This window comes from Aphelocoma coerulescens, chromosome 1A (genome assembly GCF_041296385.1).
Source record: "Aphelocoma coerulescens isolate FSJ_1873_10779 chromosome 1A, UR_Acoe_1.0, whole genome shotgun sequence".
Lineage (NCBI taxonomy): Eukaryota > Metazoa > Chordata > Aves > Passeriformes > Corvidae > Aphelocoma > Aphelocoma coerulescens.
This window is the reverse complement of record NC_091014.1, coordinates 77,973,981-77,994,004: the sequence shown is the minus strand read 5'-3', so window position 1 is coordinate 77,994,004 and position 20,024 is coordinate 77,973,981. Positions and strand designations below refer to the sequence as shown.

At 42.8% G+C, this 20,024-nt stretch overlaps 1 protein-coding gene across 3 annotated transcripts in view; it reads left to right on the top strand.

The window, feature by feature from the left end:
• Positions 1-1,141: 1,141 nt before the first annotated feature.
• BCL2L13 (BCL2 like 13) overlaps positions 1,142-20,024 on the top strand; it is a 34,554-nt gene continuing 15,671 nt past the window's right edge. Inside the window, exons 1-5 of one of the 3 annotated variants that reach the window (XM_069003640.1) lie at positions 1,142-1,232; positions 6,454-6,634; positions 15,442-15,552; positions 16,501-16,657; positions 18,632-18,701. In XM_069003640.1, the coding sequence (XP_068859741.1) occupies positions 6,511-6,634; positions 15,442-15,552; positions 16,501-16,657; positions 18,632-18,701 (462 nt within the window). In that variant the 5' untranslated portion in view covers positions 1,142-1,232; positions 6,454-6,510. Of the gene's footprint in view, positions 1,233-3,263; positions 3,286-6,453; positions 6,635-15,441; positions 15,622-16,500; positions 16,658-18,631; positions 18,702-20,024 lie in introns of those variants that run through there. The other 2 variants (XM_069003641.1, XM_069003642.1) reach the window with 2 other exon arrangements.

The window sequence follows — 20,024 nt, the reverse complement described above, 5'->3', positions numbered from 1 at the left end:
GTTTTGGTGACAATTCTGCGAGCACTGTCACAGAAAACGGAGCCAGTTCACAGAAACACTGCAATGAGTTGAACCTGCAGCAGACAGAAATGGAACACGGCGACAAACTTGCTTGTAGGGCCCTAAAGTAGCTTTGTGTTGGCAGTGCCCTGAGCTCCCCATCACAGGAGAAGCAGGAGGATGCAGGAAACAGCTGGACAAGGGGAGGGGAAGGACAGCCTTGCAGGAGTTCTGTTACTGCTGCCATTCTTTTCTTTACAGCAAAATTCAAGAAAACTTCATAATCTATAATAGTACTTGTTTGTTCTAATCAGCAAGAGGCTTCCATTTCCATTCTGCAGGAACATTTGGTGGAAAAGACAGAATTATTCCTTTAAAATCAGTGCTGAATGCGGTATTTGTCACATCCATGCTTCTTCCTGGTTTGTTTCTATTTCCTTAATTTTTTCTGTGCTTTTGTTCTTCTATGTAAAAGTTTATTATAAAGCTATGTGTGTAACTTTGATGTTTTATCATATTGCAGGTGCAACACGGGAAATCAACTTGTATTTTGGGTCTTGAGAACGCTTCACTATTATTTCAGACACCATCTAAATAATATTAAAACCAAGTTTTAAGAAATAAAAGAAGAAATAACATATAATAGTGACAATAATGTATGTTGTTAAAAAATAAATATTACTAAATAAAACGGCAAATATGGTTGCAACTGTATCCAGACTGCCTTTTCGGTTTGGGACTGTGACCCTCCTAAGCCACACCTGTAGCCACGTGACCTGGAGGTCAGGGCCGCGGAAACTGGACTGCCCAGGGGTCCTGTTCCTCCGAATCCATGAGGAAAACGGGAGAGGTGGGCAGAAGCCCTCCCACCCGCGTTCTCCCGGCTGACCGAGTCCCTCCGCCCACCGCAAGCCCCTCCAGCCTCGTCCCGCCCAGTCACGTGACGCGGGCGGAGCCCCCGCCGGGCCCCGCCCCCCGGCGCGAGCCGTGACGCGCGGCACGCGCCGCGACGCGCCCCGCGCGCTCCTGCCCCCGCCCCCTCCATCATGGCGGCGGCGGCGGCGGCGAATTAGGGCAGAGCCCGCGCACCGGCCGAGCGCGCGAGCGCGCGCGCGCGCCCGCCCGCCCTTCCCCCCCCCCATTCCCCACACCGCCCCCGGCGGGAGCGACCCGGGAGCGGCGGCCGCTCCTCCGCCTTCTCCACCTCCAGTTCCTCCCCGCGGCGCCTGCAGGTGAGGAACGGGCATGGAAGCGGGCGGGCGGACGGGCTATTTATTTATTTCTTTACCTACCTGTCTATCTGCATCTACTTTTTAATTTAAGGGTGGGGGAGCGGGCACCGGCGGCCCCGCGCGCTCCCGCCCCCCTCCCGCGCGCGTACCCCCGTCCGCGACGGGCGGCTTGGGGGGGCGGGGGGGGAGTCGGGCGCGCGCGCCCCGGTGAGGGCGGGGCGGGGGCAGACGCGCCCCCTGGCGGCCGGTGCCGCTCCCGCCCCCGCCGCGGCCGAGGGACGCGCGGACCCCGCTCCGCCCGGACACCCCCGGGACACCCCCGGGACACCCCCGACCCGGCGGGCAGCGGTGGGCAAAGGGGCCGTGGCGGGCCCCCGGCGGCAGCTCCCGGACGGCGGCGGCGAGAAGAGCCGGCGGCTCCCCCGCTGCAGGGGCCGCGGCAGCGCGCAGGCTGCGAGTCCCGCACGGCCCCGCCGGTGACTCATCCCGACGCCGTGCCCGCCCGCCCGGGTATAAATATCTCATTCATCGCCGTAGTAACTGAGGGGCTCACGCTGCGCTCCCGCGGGCGGCTCCGGCGCCGCTGAAACTTGGAGGGGCTGTTTCGGATTCTCAAACCCAAATAGGCACGTCATGACAGAAAGCGAATGGAAGCTCGTTAGTAAAAGCTGTGTTTGTCGGTATTTAATGTTGTGGTGAGATGGTTTGAAGCTGCAAAAAATTGAGGACCTTTATAGTGGATAACTCATGCAGCTTTTGTTTTACTTCCTAGAAGAGAAATCACACCGTTTGCCTAGGATGCTCACTTAATTGCTTTTCTCTCAAAAGTCAGCTACAAACACTGTCCAGATAAAGAACAGTTATGTTTTCCAGTATTTCTACCCATTAAGTGCCACCAGAGGATCAGTAGTGGCTGCAGTATTGATTCATTTCCAGTAGGAACTGACATGTTTGAACTGAGTAGTTCTCAGTTTACTACAAAGTCTCTTAGTCATACCCTCATACAGAGTTGGAAAAGGACTCTGGAGAATTTATCTCCCAAGTTGATCACAACTGGGTGCTTTGGATAGTCCTGCCTGTTATGGGAAGTGTTTTCAGAGACAAACTGCTGCAAGGTTAAACTAGTCCACACATGCAAGTCTCATCCAAAATCCCTACGCAAGCCTTCTGCTAAGGCTGCAGAGTGCCTGAATATTTTCCATCTTGCTGATACGGGGTGTGGTTCTGTAGACCTGCAACTCCTTGGAATTCGGTATGTTTGGTGAAGAGCACCGTGTAAACCCGAGGCTGTAGATGCAGCTGAACTGAGAGTGGCCGCCTGTTGCAGAGATTGATACCGGCAAGACGACCCAAACCGTGAGCGTATCGATGTCAGGCGGCCCTAAAAATGATCTGAGCTGCGCTGCTGCCGCTGCGTTGCCTCTGTGCCTGCCCGTGCTCGGCTGAGCGCTCGCTGGCTCAGGCTGTGCGTGCGTTGCAATAATTCAGCAGCAGCAGGAGGTGTTCTGCCACAGCAGCTCTTGGGGTGATTGAGTTTGTAGCTGGTAAGTGAGGCCTGGTGACCCAGGCTCTAGGTGGGGAATGCATCCAGCTCTGGAGTGATTCCGTTTCGGAGTGGAAGCCGAGGGTGGTGGTGCTGCTGTTTGGATAAAGCAGGTGGTCTGTGGCGGTGCTGATGTTTCTGAAATCCGTAGGTGACGTTGACTGCCTGCTGTTTTGTTTGTAAAATCCAGCTGAACTGCTCTGGGCGCTAGAGCAGTGATGTTGCATTTTGGGGTTTGAACGATGCACAGTAAACACATCTTGATGCACGGGAGGGTTTTGCAGACAGGGACTAAAACACAGCCTGGCCTCATCGCTGGGGATTATATTCGCTGTATTCATTGGTAGGCTTGTGCTGCCCGTTATCCAACGTATAACTCTGCCGTGGATTAGGACGTGACAGATTGCATGAGGAAATGTCAGTCCTACTGCAACTCCTGCTCTCAGGTCGCTTGAGCAGCTCAGCCCACATGAAACAAGTGACAGCAGGGCCGGAGGAGTGACAAGCTAAGTAAGCTTCAACAGGTATAGCCTTCTATCCCCCAAGGGCGCAGGAACTGGGAAAGGTGAATTTTTTGTAGGGAGTAATGGGTAATAATGTTGATCTCTCTAGCTTTTTGAGGACAGTATTCCTGCAGGGAACCTGTCAAACCAGAAGCAACCCTCTTTTCCTGGTGTTGAGACACGGACTCTGTGTAATGCCTTATTTCCTCTGCTCCATTGCATCTCCTGCACAAGCTTATCCTCTTAAACACTTTCTGGACTCTCTTCCATTTTGCTCCTTTAGTGGAGAGCTCTCTTTCCTCTGATCTGGTCTCTCAAGCTGTGTGTCCTTTCTCAATCCCACTCATTCCTGAAAAATGGCCTTTTCTGAGATATTTACAGTATCTGAGTCAATATTTCTGTATTTCTCTTTGTAAACAAAACCAGTCATTCACAATCCAAAACGAGTCATTCAGTTACTGTGCTGTGGGCTTCTCTCAAAGGAAGATGAGTGATTCTGAAGTGCACTTCCACTCATGACATTCTTTTATGTGGATTTGAAGATTTCTTCCATTCAAATTCTTAAGTCTCCCTTCTCATTTCAATATAAAACTGCCTCTCAAAATATATCCACCAAGGTAATTTTTTTTTTTTCATCCTTCTTTTCCCAGAGAAACATTAGCCACTATTTAAATAAGCAGTGGTCTGATTCTCTCTCTCTGTTTTTTTTTTCCCCTTCCTCCCCTCAGAAGTGCTGAGCTAAGCACACTGAAATTTTTGTGAATTAGGCCTCCCTGTTGCCCTGTGCTGCTTTGGATGTCATGCTTGTTTTGATCAACTTTTTTCTTTCATTTTCTGCATTGATTTGGAATTATATTTTGAAGAACAATCTCTGTGATATATCCAGACTTTTTCTTTGGCCCACAGCATAGTTTCTGGATGTCTCTGGACCATCTGTCAGGCTAATTTTTTTCAGGAGAGATCAGTTCAGGTTGTCTGGAAGGGCTCCCATTCACTGTGTAGGCATTGCGAGAAGCATTTTGATTTTCAGGCCTGTGGATCTCTACTGAACAAACCAGAACTGAAATGTGCAGGGGAGCTTTTGCTTTTTGGTGAATGGCACCTTTCACACCTGGTGATGTGAACATGTGATGTGGTGATTGTGTGTGGGGTCAGGTGTGAAGAGCAGATCTATTGTTAAAGGATCCTAAAGTCTTCAGAGCAATTATTTTTTCCCAAATCCTCTTGCTCTATGAAAATCTCAGCTATGGAGGAGGCTCAAGGGTAACTGTGTTGTGCAAAAGCTGTGGTTCTTCTCTGCTGTGATTTCTTAGGTTTCTGAAGCAGGATGTGTTGCCTGTAGAGTACTTTGGGATGGAAGAGGCAGCATAGATGAAGTGTTGAGTCCAAGTTTATTGCTTCCTCTGTATATAATTCACTACTTTGGTTCAAGCTGCAGCAAAGACAACCAAACCTTTCTGGTAAAGGCTTTCAGGCATTTTCAAATACATGGAGCAAGAGGCAGGGCTGCCATAGTATGGTCTTCATGAGAGATCCCTTTTCTGTTTTCAATACTGAATGAGTTTCAGAAACTAGAGTTTCTAAAGAGCCAATTTTATACCAGTTCTTCTCCTTTTGCAGCTTGTAGTTTGGTGGTAAATTTTTCTTTGCCAAGCTATCCACTCCCACAGCAACCGTGTCACAGCACAGTTCTAGTTCAGTTTATCTGCAGTAACCAGTGTACAACTGCTATTAATCTGAATTCCTTCTCAGGGAGAAGGGGTTAGAAGTTAGCCCAGACATCTTGAATAGCTAGACAGGCAAGTGCTTTTCTTTTGCTTTCTCAGTTTATTATTATTATTATTATTTTTAATCTTGAGGCTTCATTTGCAGATTGTTCTTAGTTTTGGAACCTGGTTCTTTCTTTTAGTCTCAAGGCATTTCCAGTGCAATCCATAACTCTCTTGAGAGGGTCCAAGTTCTAGTCCCTGTATATAGCATGTTGCTCATTCTATCTGCTTTAAACTTGATATAAATTTTTCTTCTAAATGTGACTGCAGTCTCACATTAAATTGCCTGTCTCTTTCAGTGCCTGTTCAGCAGCTGTTCTGTAGCACAAACTTTCTTGTGTGCTTTTCATTTAGACATCCATTCTGGAGGCCAAGAATGGGCTACTGCTTGTTTGGGAATGACTCTTTGAAGTCCTGGAGAACTTAATTTGAAGAGTTTATCAGAAACCCCTGGATAGTGTTATTTGATTCATTAAGTTGACAGCATGTTGGAAGTAGTTATCCAGACTTTGCAAATAAAAAGAACTAAAACATGTCGATTAATCTCAAACATCTTTTTGATCTGTTGCATGGCTTTTTCCCCACTTCCATGGTGTTGTTTGAGATTTTACTTTTTACCTTGTTGCTTTTAATTTCTCTCTACTTTAGTTTTCCTGCTGGTCTTATTTGGATATTTGAAAAAAGCAACAAAACAATTAGAGTGAAACAGGGTGGAGTTCTTTGGCCAGATGTTGCTGTTAGGTGTGGATTTCTGGTTTATACTTAATAATGTCTGGGTGAGAAATCCAGGACAAACAACCATCTGTTCTTCCAATCCCTGCAATGAAGATGGAATTTACTCTGTTGACCATATGTTTTCCGTTGCTGTTGGAACAGTAAAATGAATTTGAGGCAATCGTGGTCACTTTTTCTGCATTACGATTTTTGAGCATCATAGTAGTGAACCTGAGAAAGCAGAGACTCGGGAAAATATTCATGGGAGGCTTAGGGAAAGAGAGACTCCTCGGAACCTGTCTTTTTACCTCATGTTGTGATTAACAAAGTCTTCAGAATCCATTGAAGCCTCTTTGCATGAACACGTGCATTTTTGTGTGTGGTTGAGATGGGAGGCGTTGGGAGGAGGACACGTGGTGAGGAACTGCTCGTTCTGCTTCCCTGGGAGTGTGTGTGTGTGCCAGGCAGGAGTGAGAAATGCCACTGCTGGCAGCAGGCAGGCAGCTGGACTGGGGCGCACTTGGGTTTCCTCTGCATGGTTCTTATTAAAATAAGAATGCATAGGATATCAGGGCAAAAACCTGGATATTGCTTCAGGATTGTTGCATAACTCCTTGTTATGTACGAGTGCATGACCTGTTGCAGCCTCATAAACAAACAAATAAACAAACCCCTTTCCTCTTTCCTGACAGCCTTCCTGGGTTCCCCAGAGCTCAGCCGACGTGCCCCACACGAGCACAGCCAAGCCGATGGCGTCCGCTATCGCCGTGCCTGTAGGATTTCACTATGAAACCAAATACGTAGTGCTCAGCTACCTGGGCCTTTTAGCACAGGACAAGCCACAGGAGCATCCTCCTCCTCCTCCAACTCAAGGTAATATTTGCATATTCATCTGTAGCCATTTACATATGCAGCTGTATTTACAGTTAGCTCTTCGGGTGCTTCTGCGGGGATGCAGAGTGTGAGCCTGATGTTCAGTGTAATGAATCTCTTGGTTCATTCATTGAAAATTGAATAAATTTCAGTTGAGAGATGAGAGATGCTGATGGAAACAAAGCTGTTTGTGTGCAGATTACTGTTTTAATTTGAGCTGTGCCAGGGCTGACTGGTGTTTAGGAAGCAAGTAAGTGGTTTTAGTTGCTGTCTTGAGACCAGGGGGTATGGATATAGGTTACCTTTGTTGAGCCATCATGAGAACTTCAGCCCATGCTTGCTATTTGTTTGGGACACAAGTGGAAGTAAGCAGGGGTGAGGTGGTGTTTACTGGCATAAACTGAGTGGTGGCTTGAGCAATCTGCTGTGCTAAATAGTTTTACCCTGTTGCATTGAGGCTCCTGTTGTTGTCAGTCAGTGCTGGTGCAGAGACGTGGCCTATGCTACTTCTGTTTATTTATTTATTTAGAAGTCAAGGACTGCATGGAGTCAGATGTTTCTTCTAGGACAGTTTTATGGATAAAGTAAGTTAAGTAAAGAAATAGAAGGCAGAATTAAACAAGTTTGGTAGATAGTGTTTCACATAAACCTAGGGGGTAAAACTTTTCTTTATTTTGTGGTGGCAAGCACTTAAGCAATGTTGTTTGTCAGGATTGCCTGGGTGACTTGTCACTTCTTAATGATGTTTTAGTCACTGCTAGTTCTGTGATTCAGAACTTATTCTGATGAAAGGAGGATAAAAAACCACCCAAACCAAATAGAGACAGTCTTCAGAATCTACTTTTTCTCTTTGAACAATCATTTAAGAATGCATATGCTGTCATTTACTGAACTTACCTGTCATGAAGTGAGAAATTCTTGAAAAGAAAAGATTGCATCAAAGTTACGACAGAACTGCTTTTCAGTTTGGCACTAGAGCATATAACATATGCTGGTTATATTATATATAATTCATTAAATTAATGTTGGTATATTTAAGGTATGTTTGCTACTTCCACTTTGACTGCATCTGTGGTCCATGAAAGAAGAGGCACCTTAGCTGTTTCATAAAACCCTTTGTTTCATAAAACCCTTTGTTGAAAAATGTGCTTATTTTAGCAATAACATCTCATTCTGGACATCCCACCCATTTATAACTGGGCTGTAACTGGAAATGTATTGAGTACATATAAAAGTTCAATGTGTAAGAGTCTGCTTTGTTGTATAAATACAACAAGATTCGGAAAGGAAAATGTCAGTCTTAAAGCTTTTCAAAAATAATTCGGCTATAGTTGCCTTTGAAGTATTTGCAAATTGAGGTGAAACCTTTCAAGTAATTCTCATTACTGAAACCTCTGAGCTTCTAATCTGAATTACAGCAGTATATTTAAACTCTCTGAAGAGGAAACTAGAAATGCTTAAATGAAAATTTTGTAGTCAATTAAGAGGACTTCTCAGGTGGTGTTTAGATGTTGTAGCTTGTGTGACAGCAGGGTGTAGTTGGACTTGCTATTAGGATTCTCTAAAGCATTCATACTTTACAACTTCTAAACAGGAAATCTTCCTGCATTTTCCCCACCCCATTCCCCAAACCAGACAGTGACCACAATGTCTCCTCTCCTGCTCATGCTTCACTTTAATTAGGTCTCTCTTTCAGTGTGTTTGCTGCTTTCTGGTCAAAGGCTCTGGATTAAATAATTTTGCTGTACTTTTAATTTGCCAACTTGTTTCTCACTCTATTTTGTAATGCTTTGAATGGACTTCAGGCTGTATTGAACTAAGCAAACGCTTTATCCTTCTGCTTCAGGATTTGTTTTGTTCTTTCCTAACTCACTTTTCCTGGTGGTGCTTTTCTGCTCTCCATGCTTCTGAGAGGTTTCTTTTGTCTGCCAGCTACATTTTAAAAATCCTTTCTCCTACTTTTTGTCTCCTTGCTTGTAATTAAAGAGTGTTTGAGCTGCACTCCTGGGCTGTGTGTGGTTATTTTGGAGCGCTGTGTGCATCTCCTTGGACTACTGAGCCGTTCCAGTAGTCCATGTAGCCAGTCTGTATCTCCTTGTTGTTTGGTACTGGCTGATGCCCCCTTGCTGTAATCTGCTCCCTGGGCTCCACGTTCTCCCCAAGGAGGAGAGCACAGCCCATAATGGATATTTCCTGCCCTGCCTAATGCACTGCTGGGAGGTAGATGGGTGTTACAGTCCCAGGCGTGGGCTGAGAAACCTGGTTAGACCAAGGGAGACGGGAGAGCCGGGAAATGGAAATGAACAGTTGTTGTCTGGAATCCTGTCCTGAGGAGGAGACTTCTTGGGTTGGTAACAAGGGAGGGGTAACAACAGCACAACATTGCTTCCTGCTTGTCAGTGTGTTTTCCAAGCACCGTCACCAGTTGTTGGTACAACACTTTGAATGATCCCAAGTTCCTTCTTCCATTGTGGATTTCTGTGGCACTTCAAAATGCTGGTCAGGAGTCTTTCTGCTCTATGGTTGAACACTATTGATTTGTGAATTGAGAGGATTCCAATAAAAAACACCTGTCCTTAATCTTATTTCTCTGTGATTTGGTTGTTGTGCTGACAGACCTTTCATAGGAAGCAGTGAAGCAGCGATTTTGGCTATTGCCTGTTTCCTTTCCAGTTGCAGAACACTCCTGTATTTTGTGTTTCACTGATATGAGGCATTGACTCTGGTTTGTAATATTTTCCCTTCATTTGTTTTTCTTAGATCCAAATGGGCCTGTAGTCCTGGTCTGTTTTCTGAATCATATTACAGTATAATGGGAGTATCCAGGAAGACAAGTTTTAGCTTGCCCTGGTGGTGTTAACCTCCTTGTCTGCCTGAGTGGGAGAGTGAGGGACTCCTCTAGAGGGCAGTTCAGCGCAGCATCCCAATTACAGCCACCTTGTGTCACCGCTGGAGGATCTTCTGCCTTTCTGTTGCGTGTGTACCGAACACGGGCAATAAGGAAAAAAGGCACACGAGGTGTTAGGATTTCTGTGTCTCCCTTGAGTCTCCTCCTACAGCAGTCTCCCAGATCTCAGTGAAGTTTCAGCACTCCAGTTAAACTAGAAAGCGTATCTGGTGGTCAAAAACACCCAACCAGAAAAGTGATCCTTCCCAACAGGAGTGGTACTATTTTATCTCTTCCAGAACTGGTAGGAGAGATTGAATGCTTTTGTTTGTTCCCCTTTCTTTCCTCCTACCATCATCTGCCTCTGTTTCCCCTCATTTTGTACTAGGTTTTTTCTGGTGTACGTCTTGCTGTTTCAAAAACTGAGATAAGAATAAAACTTTAAGATAGGTTGATAGGTTTCCAGTTAAAACTACTCATTTTTTGCAGGCATAGTGTGCTTTGCAAGACTGATGGTTTTGGGAGGGTTTTTATTCCGTGAATAGAAAATTCAGAAAAATTACATAGAAAATTACCTCACTGTGTTTCCTTTTGGGTCTCTCAGTTGGTCTTGGTTTTGTTGCAAGAAGGATGGCTTCAATTGCAAACACTGAAATCACTTCTGGCTTCAAGCAAATAAGGTTGATCTAAATCAACACTTGATGAGCACTTGGAAATTTTTGTTTTGTTATCTTCTCTTCAGTGCAGCGACTGAAGAGAGAGCCATCCACAATATTCCAGACCCTTGAAGAAAAGACAGTTTTACTGGACAAGCCAGTCTTTTAGCATTACAGCTCTATAGTATTCTGTAATGGATTTCAGTGTCTCCAGAGGTGAATCCAGCAAATTTAACTGGCCTGTACTTTAAGAGATTTTTCCTATTAGTTTTGCCAGAATGCTGATTCTGCATAACAGTCACTGCAGTTTATTTAAACCAAAATCCATTAGCAGTAAATTCTGTTACTTTTTGGTGGGTTTTCAGGTAGGTGGACAAACTCAGATGAATTGATAAAACACATAGAGTAGCATCACCTGTGTAAGTTGATGTGCTTTGAGGCAACAGATGAGTACATATATTTTAAATGTGTGGAAACTCTCAGTTGTCTGTTTGTTAGATTGTGGAGAGATGGTCTGTGTTTTTTCAAAACTCTTGTCATACCTATGAGTACTGGTTCAGACACAGAAAATAAGTATCGAGTATTGGAAAACATCTCTGCACTTTCCTCCCTGAAGTCACTCTCATTACAGGAGCTTCCACTCAGCTGCAGTTGTTAGTATTACTGACTTTTCAAGTGAGTCAAAGTACTTTGGTTTTGTGATTCAATATATTTGTATTATAAATGTTTCTTTGTATTTCATCAAGGATGAAATCGACTTTTAATGTATTTTTCTTTTTTAATCTATTTCCCCATTGCTTGGCACCATCCCATGAGCTTGCGGCTACGACAAACATTGTGAAGAAAAGTAGTTTTTCTGTGTTTTCCTTGACAGAGTGAAAAATCTTAGAAAATCCCTTATCTTGCAGAGCATCTGAAAGATTTATAGCCAGTGCCATTACTGCATGGTGACCTAGGTTGGTCAAGAGGTGAGCAAGGTTTTGACAGTTTTACAGTTTCCCTGAGGTGCACGCTATCCACAGTACTTTAATCCAGTTATTGTGCACAGTGTTCTTTTGACCATTTATTATCTTCTTGGAGTTACCTATGAAGTGCTGTATGCAGTTAGTGATCGAGCCATTTTCATGGTTTCCCACACATGTGGTACCTACTGTTGGCCTATAGGAAATGAAGGAGATTTTTAGGTTGACCTTACTTGTTAGAGACTTTGCTCTTAGGGCAAACACACGTGTTTGGGCTGTAAAGATTCACACTGTAGGTCAGAGCAGTCCAGTTCATGCTAATATGGGAGCTATTCCCTGAACTGAGGCAAGGAAAGGGAGCTTTTTGGGGTGTGAATTCCCACTCGATTAAGCCTCCTCTCTGCCCACAAAAACAAACAAAAAAAGGCTGCTAGTTGGCAATATCTTGTCTCTTTTTGGCTGGTAATATTTTAGACTTTTTTAGTTTCTTTTAAGCTGAGCCTTCTTATGGTTTATAAAGAGCTTCTTTTAAACATTTCTGAAATTGAGGGCAACATCTATGTGTGGCAGTCCATGTTGTGGAGTGTGCTGGAGTAATGGATGTACTTTTCATTAAAGGAAAGAGACAAAAACATTTGTAAAGAGATTTTGTATATCTCTGTCACTTCTCAGTGCTCAGAGTAATTTTAGAATCTTAGTGTTCTAAAAAGTCAGAGATGTTAAAGAAATACTACTGTCATGCTGAAAGTAAATTTTTAAGTTAGCTGTACAGAAGTTAATATAGAGACCTAAGAGAAGTTGAAAACGAAGGTATTGCTAAATTAAAAGTACAGGCATGAAAGAAAAGAAGTCAGGAGCAATCTGTGATACCAGTGGCTTTCTTTTCCAATCATCCTGCATTCCCTAGAACTAAAAAGGCATAAGATCTTTTCAGTCTGTCCTTATAGTTGCTGTTGTCCCTTGTTAGCTGAAGTTTTGGCACAAGCATTGTAGAATCAGATGTGCAGACTCTGTAGCTCTGATGAATGACTTCCCATGCCATCCCTCCTCCTCCTGGGATCAAACCTGGCAAACGGGTTAGTCTCGTATTGTTACTGAGCTTCTGGAGTTTTACTGAAGTGTTACATTTATTTAGTAGTCTGATGGTCCCTGATGTGATGCCTGATGGACTTTCAGAACACATCTTCCTCTGCTTTTCAGGTTACTTCCAAATACCTGAAACCCAAAATCTTAACAAGAACATAATTGTGGCAAAGGGAACATTTATTCCATAAATAGAAAGTAGAATGCTCTAACTTGGTTGTGTAAGAACATGTAACAGAGGTTTGTTGTGCCTCTGGGTTGGGAAGAGGCCTTGCAGAGTAGGTTTACCAAAAGCCCAGAAGAGGCAAACCCATTTCTTGAGCACAGGAAAGCATTCAGTGCTTATGGCTCTTACAAGCACCATTTCTGGTGTGACCATTTGCATCCTTAATAATGAAAATATATTCTCATGTAAAATAAGCTGGTTTTACTCTTTTCTTCTACCTGTTGGCGACTTGGAAGTTGACTAATTGAGAAAAATATGCCCCTCACTTAGGACCTTTGCTATTGGAATATGCTGTTCTCCCACACTGTGTGCAGTGTTTGTTGGTAGCAGTCAATATGCAGGAGATGCAGAAAGCTGAAATCCATTTGTTATCAGGGGAATAAACAGTGCAAAGTCACTGCTCTGGGAGGGGTAGGGTTTTGATGTTCTGGCATGACTGAATAGTCAGGTGCTCTCGGAATCAGCAGCTGCTGCAAAGTTGTGGGTGTTACGAGATGGAAACCATTGACTGCAGTGCTGATTATCTAAACAGCTCTTTTGTACACTGGCAGCACTGGAATTTCTCTTGCTTCCATCTTCCGGGTGACTTCTTATCAAGTATGACAGCTTGTCATGTGTGATCATCGTCACATTAGTCCCGTGAGAATGGGTGCTCCTCTGAGCCCCTCGTCCCTTCCACACACGGGGGGAAGCACAGGTTCAGACAGGGGTTGGCACTTGCACACACTTGTTGCACTTGACTCTGAAGCAGTGGTTCAGTTCTTCAAAGAAGCAGCTGACAGGGACTGACAGGGCATTAACCAAAAGGAGGAATGGTTTGCTCCTCTCTGGAATTTATTACTCAAGAGTGGCAAAGAGAGACTACTTGGGAAGGGATTTAAGAAGCTAAATAAAGTTATTCTGAACATGTGTGGTTAAGTAAAATGGAATTAAACTGATTATCCTTTGTTCTTTTAGACTGGTCACAGAAATATATGAGAACATTTTACACTGACTTAAGCATACGTTGGTTTAAAGGAGTACTTGTGCTGAGTTTTTAAGCATTAACACACGTTCAGTGGGTTGATACTGTGGATTTGTAACTTATTTTTCAATTGTAGGAGACCTTGAAAGCTTACTGTCTAGTGGTTTTTTAAATAGAGAAAATGACAGTGTACTTCAGTAGTGGGTAGCTAACTACACATTTGCATGTGTTAACTGCTTTTACGGTTTTCGCACACCCTTATACAAAATTTAGTGATTATATGTGCCCATTGTGGAAGAAAAGGGAAGGCAGTACAACACTTAGAGTGAGTTCCAGCAGAGAAACAAACCAAAGAAAACAGGTCATAAAGCCGTCATTCACAAGACCACCAAAATATGATTTAGTGCCTTTGAAACAGGAATGAAAAAAGATGTGCCAGAAAGCTCCACTGGCTGTTAACAGGACTTACCTGAAGATCTGGATGTGAAATGAAAGTGATGAGGAGGAAATTGAGTCAGATGATACCAACATTACAGGTACAAATCATTTCCCTTTTTGTTTTCTTCACCTGAGAGAAGAATGTCTGTAGAGCAGAACATTGTGTGGATGCCCTGGTAGAGCTGTAGCCCTTGGTGTAGGTGCAGAAAGGGTGAGGTAGGTTGGCTCGTCAGTATTTGGGGGAATGAGGAAGAGACAGTGGACACGGGTAACCAGAAGCTCAGTCAGGAGGTGGTATGTGAGTCGTGGGTGTGAGGGAACATGAAGTCCCAAAGAATGTCTTCAGTAAAAAAAAGAATACTGGGGAATATTACGAAGCAAATCCATTTTGTCTCTAAGTAGAACATTTTAAGGAATTGAGTGAAAGGAAGAAGGAAATTTCAGTGGTGGACTCTTGGTTGGTGAAGTTCAGGGAAGGCAAGAAGTGAAGCAGTTAATGGAACAGTTCATGTAGTGTGCCCTAAGAAAGGGGTTTGGAAACATGCCTGAAAGCTGATAGAAGAAACAGAGATGAGCAAACCCAAAGAAAAAGCAGCTAAATAGCAAGAGTTTGGAGCTGGAACTCTGTCGAGGACATCTCATCTTTGTGTTAGTACCACCTCATAAAATTTACTTGAGTGGTTACCTTCACCATACCACCTTATGTTGGAAACGCTGACATTTAGCAGGCAGTTCCTTAAAGATTCAAATGTCCTAAATACCTTGGTTTGTTTGGAAACAGTTTTGTGTCTCTTGGTACAGCATAATGATTAAGATGATTGAGAGTCTATGTAATCCTGATTATATGGCTGAAACAACTTTTTGTTACCAGTATCTCGAGTCAGCACATAGAATATGTATTTGGGATCCCAAACCACGGCATGTGAACTTCTGGGGATATGTAGCCATTTCAAATTCCTAAATTTCTTGGTTGGGAGAGGAGAATTGACAACTGACTGACAACTGTGGGGTCCTTTGCCTGAACCCAGTCTTAAACTCTTTCATTGTGGCCTGTAGACTCCTCATGACCAGGGAAATAAGGCACAGTTCACAGGTTTCAGGATTCTTCATTGATGTCATTGCAGAGTTGCTCTGAGAATGTTGTAGATTTTGCAGGCATCAATATAAATTTTGTATTTTGCTACTAAAAATCAAGTTTATGCCAGTCTGCTTTGTTTCGGTGTAGTTTGATAATAAGTGTATTAGGTATAATGGCTGCTTGTTTATGTACCTTGGTTTGATTTGGTCTTCAGTTGAAGACGTTGCTTTTAAAGCTGCTGTGTATTCTGTTTTAAGCCTTACAGTTCCATTTTTTTTTTCATATTTAAAGCACCAGTTCTACCTTGAATAGGCCTGGAAGTTTATCTGTCTCTGAGTTCATGTAATATAACTTTTGTAGTAAGTCCTGTTGAGGAATCATACTTGTTGCTGTCTGAAACAGAACTTTCACCTTGAATTCCTTTATACTTAATATTTCAGTGCCATTTCCATTATCTACCTGGTTTGAAACATGGAATTAAAACATTTAAATGATTTCTCTGGTTTCTTTCAGGGACTCAACAACAGCTTATGGCACAACATGCTTTGGAGAAAGAGGCTTTGGAGAAGATTAAAATAGAAATCGAGGAGGAGCTAAAACGTCTTGATGAAGAAATCTTGGAAGGTGCTCTTCAGGTTTTCCCGTTTCAATCCATAATCTCTATGCACTGTAATGGTGGTTAATTTGTAACAGGTACTCTAGTTAAAGAGATTTTTGAATACATTGAATCTCTTTATTCTCCTACCCCCACAAGATTTGTACACATTGTCACATGGAGTAAAATAGTTAAACGTTACCATTTGGAGTGGTGGAGCCCAGCCAAAGCAAACAACTGGATGACATTTAATAGGCTACTATAAATAATGAAAAGTAAGCAGCCCTTAAGCTGCTGCAGTTGATGGCAGAAGCCCTCAGGAGCTAGTATTTTGAGGAGTGTGGACTTAAACCATCAGATTTCTCCCTTCCACCAGGTTTATTTTTTGTGATGTGCTTTGACCTGTGGATGTGGCTTTTATAGGACTCCCAGCAAGGAATGATTTCAAACCCATCTTTGCTTTGCATGTGTGTTGCAAATTGGAAATCTGAAATAGAAACACTCTAGAGCTGTTTAAGTTCATTCATATGGAGCTTTCTTAGAAATTTTAAACCGAGAAGGAAAAGGTTAAATGAACAAAATAATATTTAAAAAAATGATACTCTAGTACTGCTGCAGAGATGTCCATGTGTGGGTAAATTTACCATGAAAAGAGGCTCTTTGCTGCTCCATCAGGGTTGGCATCAACTTAAGACGGGAGAATAGCTGCCCATTCAGCAAACTTGCTGGTTGGGGTGCAGTTGTGAAACAAGAGCTGGAGGGGAAATGTAGTTCAAAGTCATCTCTGCCTTGTAAGTAGCACTTTCAGAATGTATTTGGACATTTTTTTACCCTGATTTGTTCACTGCATGCTTTGACTACAGAGCTGTGATTTTTTCATCCCTCATGTAAACTGTGTTAACTGCTGGGATAAGAAATCTGAGACTGTTGATGTTCTTCTGTGAATCTGTTTTATTTTGTGTACCTTCTTCTCTCAGCATTTACCACCACAGGGTTTGACTGCCACACTTCCCCAGTGTTCAGCCCTGCCAATCCAGAGAGCTCAATAGAAGACTGCCTGGCTCATCTGGGGGAGAAAGTGTCCCAGGAGTTGAAGGAACATCTGCACAAAGCACTGCAGAGCTTGCTTAGCAAGTGAGTTTCCATTTGCTTTTTCAAAGGGAAGGTGTTTGCTTTTGCACTGTGACTGCTGCTGAAATGCTGAAGTTGGGACTGCTTCTTGCATTGTATTTCTTTCTTTTTCAGTGTTCCTTTATCTGGCTGGGGTTTTTTTTGTTTGTTTGTTTTGTGATGTAATGTGCAAATATTTGTGGTATTTGGCCTTTGCAGCAATGTAAGTTGTAAAATTTTTCTAAGCTTTTGTTACTGAATTTCTGAGGCTGCTCCAAGCAGTTTGAGTTGCTGGTGAAACTGGCAGCTGCCATTGCCAGTTTCGTGAATGCTGGGCTGTAGCCACGTTAACTTCTTTGGCCTTACAGCCAAGAGTGGAGCTGAAGCCGTGTTTGTGGTCTGGCCCATGATGAGTGGGAGAGTTTCCCTGAAAGGATGGTGTTTAGAAACTTTGTGACCACCCTTCAGGTACACATCTGAAGCAGGTGTGGGCTCCTGGGCTAACCTTGGTGCTTTAAGAGCTGTCCTGCCAGTTTAAGCTTATTGTTTAAATAGCACGTTGCAGTTGGCATGCTAGTATCTTAATTAATGTGTTTGCAAATTGGTACAATTGTTGTGGTTGCTTGGTTTTCTATTATGAATTACCAGCCTGCAATTTATGGGTTCACATGAGCTACTTGGGGCTTTTCTGAGTGACCTCCAAAATGTGTTGGTAGAGAGCTGGAGTTGGAAGGTGCTGCTTTAGGAACAGTTGCATAAATGCAGTCGTGAATTTAAGTGATTCCAGCTTGTTGATACCCTGATGATCTTGGCTTCCTATGTTTTCTATAGGAAAATATTTGCATACTGAGTAATTTTTTTGTTTATGTATGTACATACATAAAGTCTGAAGTGCCTGTGAAACCGTGTTGCCTTTTTCTAAGGCAAACTAGAGTTACAGTTTAATCTCTTGATAATATCCTTCCTGCAGCTGTTGCCGCTCCTCGCATCCCACTGATTGATTTGGATTTGGTTTCAAAGAATTAATGTGCCAAGGAAGTCAAGAGAGTGCCCTTAAAATGACAAACCCAAATTATGTTTTCCCCACTGTGCTTTAACTCTGTTCTTTTCCCCCTGTTGCTAGAGCAGTGCTATTTGATGCAATATTTACTTGGCTTGTATTTTCCTGCCCTCTTACATGCATATATACAAGTGTTAGTTACAGTAGGCTGTCAGATCATGACAGGTTCCTGGAGTTCAGTAAGCAGTTCTCTGTCCAAGGCCAGTTACCACTATTTCCATTAAGCTAAAGTCTGAACTTGTCTTTTGTAATGATGTGGCTGAGGACAGCTGCTTTTGAAGCAGTGCATCTTCTGCTGTCACTTGGCAAGAAGCCTTTGCTGTTACTGACTCTTAGATGCCATTTTGGAGGAAAGAGTATGGAAGAGAGGAATTTCATCATCCCAATTCAGAGAAGTAGAGACATAAATCTAGAACAGAGGGATCTACTGAAATATGAAGGGGTTTTGGGATCAAAAGTGCTGTTTCTTGCAAATAAAGGTTTCAAAGCTAATGCAGTCAAACAGTCTGTGTTGGTCCACAGCCTGTGTTGTTGATAAAAATTTACTCTGCATTGGCCTCTAGCCTCAGGTATGAATTTCTTAATGGAATGTTCTTTAAAGTCTTAGATTATAAAAAACCCATATGCAAGAGCTTAGAAATTTTGTAGCATATCAGAGAACCTGCTTATCTAATGTCTTTTAAGTTGTAGAGTATCACATTATTACGAAATTCACTTAAGCAGGTATATGAAAGTGTGTAAGTAGGAGAAGGGGATGCCTTCCTGACCCTGTCTGGTGCTGGTGTTTTATGTCCTGAAACACGAGACTTGTTAGCTCTTGAAAATTATTTGCTGTAATACATGTGAAAATACTTTGTTCTCTGGAAACTGAGAACTTTATTTTATTCATGTTCTTTTGTTTCCTTTTATAACTTTCAGTGTTGGTTTAACTTCTGCAGGCCGGTGACATATCAGGAATATCGGGAGCGCACGCAGGAGGCAGCTGCTCATGCCAGTGGTTGGAACAAGGTACCAGATCAGTGGCTTTCACTTGCATATGTCCCATGTCTCTTTGATGTCCAAATTGTTTGTACTGGGTACAGTTGTGCTTCACAGAGGGCCAAGAATAGAAAGAATTTTGTTTTAGTATGAAATAAATTGCACTGCCAGAGTGGTAGATGTGCACACAGTGGGTAGTTTTATAGATAATTTAGCTTAGAAGTTAGTGAATGGAAGTGTTAAGTCAACCTTCCTTTAGTAAAACGAAAAGTTAGACATGTTGCTTGATTTATTTTCTTTTAATTCCCAAGAGAGGTTAATTTCTGCAGCAGTTTTAGAACAAAATCTGAGACAGTTTTTTCTAATACTTTCTATTCTTTCCTTGCTCCAATATCAGGTTTAAAATATATGTAAGAAAGAGCACTGAACATGGTGAAAATAAAAATTGACAGGATCTTCATGATATTTAAATTGTTCAGAAAACATAAGGATGGAAACCTATCTGGTTTCAAGAGTAGTTATCTCAAATGATAGGAATCTTCTTTTTTAAACAAAATGCAAATCTGTAAACGACTTATCTTAAAATACTTTTAATGTAGAATGAGTAAATTATTCTTCCCAGATTAATCTTTCATTATTATTCAAATTCATCACCCTAATCATTCTCTGATGAGTTCAGTGGGCACTAGAAAAAGAATGAAAGAATGAAGTAACTACCTGCAAATTCAATCCCAATTTGAGTGTTAAAATGTAGTCTTAAATTTAAATTAGAACAAGAAATCTTTTTCCCCCTCTTTACCTTTTTTTTTGCCAGAAAGACTTTTCCCTGACTAGATTTTCCTGCTTACTTCAGAAATTGTTCATCTAACCAAGGGTGTGGGCACTTGTAAAGCAGTTTAATAAACACTGCATGACAAGTTACTGCCCATGGCTCCAGCAATTATCATTGCTTTATGTGTGTGCTCTTTCAATTTGTCATCTTGTGATTCACATTTCAGTTTAAACAACCATGAAATCTGATTATCAAGAAGGTGGCTTAAGCTAGCACATTGTACTTTTCAGCTGGTGAAAGCTAAAACCAAGCATAAAAACAGTCATTGTGGCTCAGCTGGCAAGGGAGGAGGTGCATGGGGCTTCTCAGGTCAATATGCTTTGGGTCCCCACCTCCTGAAGATGCAGCCCTGGGTGGCTGAATGGGCTGCATTTGGGGGTTTAGGATTCAGCCTTCACTGCTGCTGCATTCCTGCAGCCCCTGGGGCTCGTGGACTTTGGTCCCCATCAGCTTGTGGGGGAGAGCATCATCCAGAACATGTCTTTGTCATCAGCTCTGCTTGCCCCTAACATTTGTTGCTA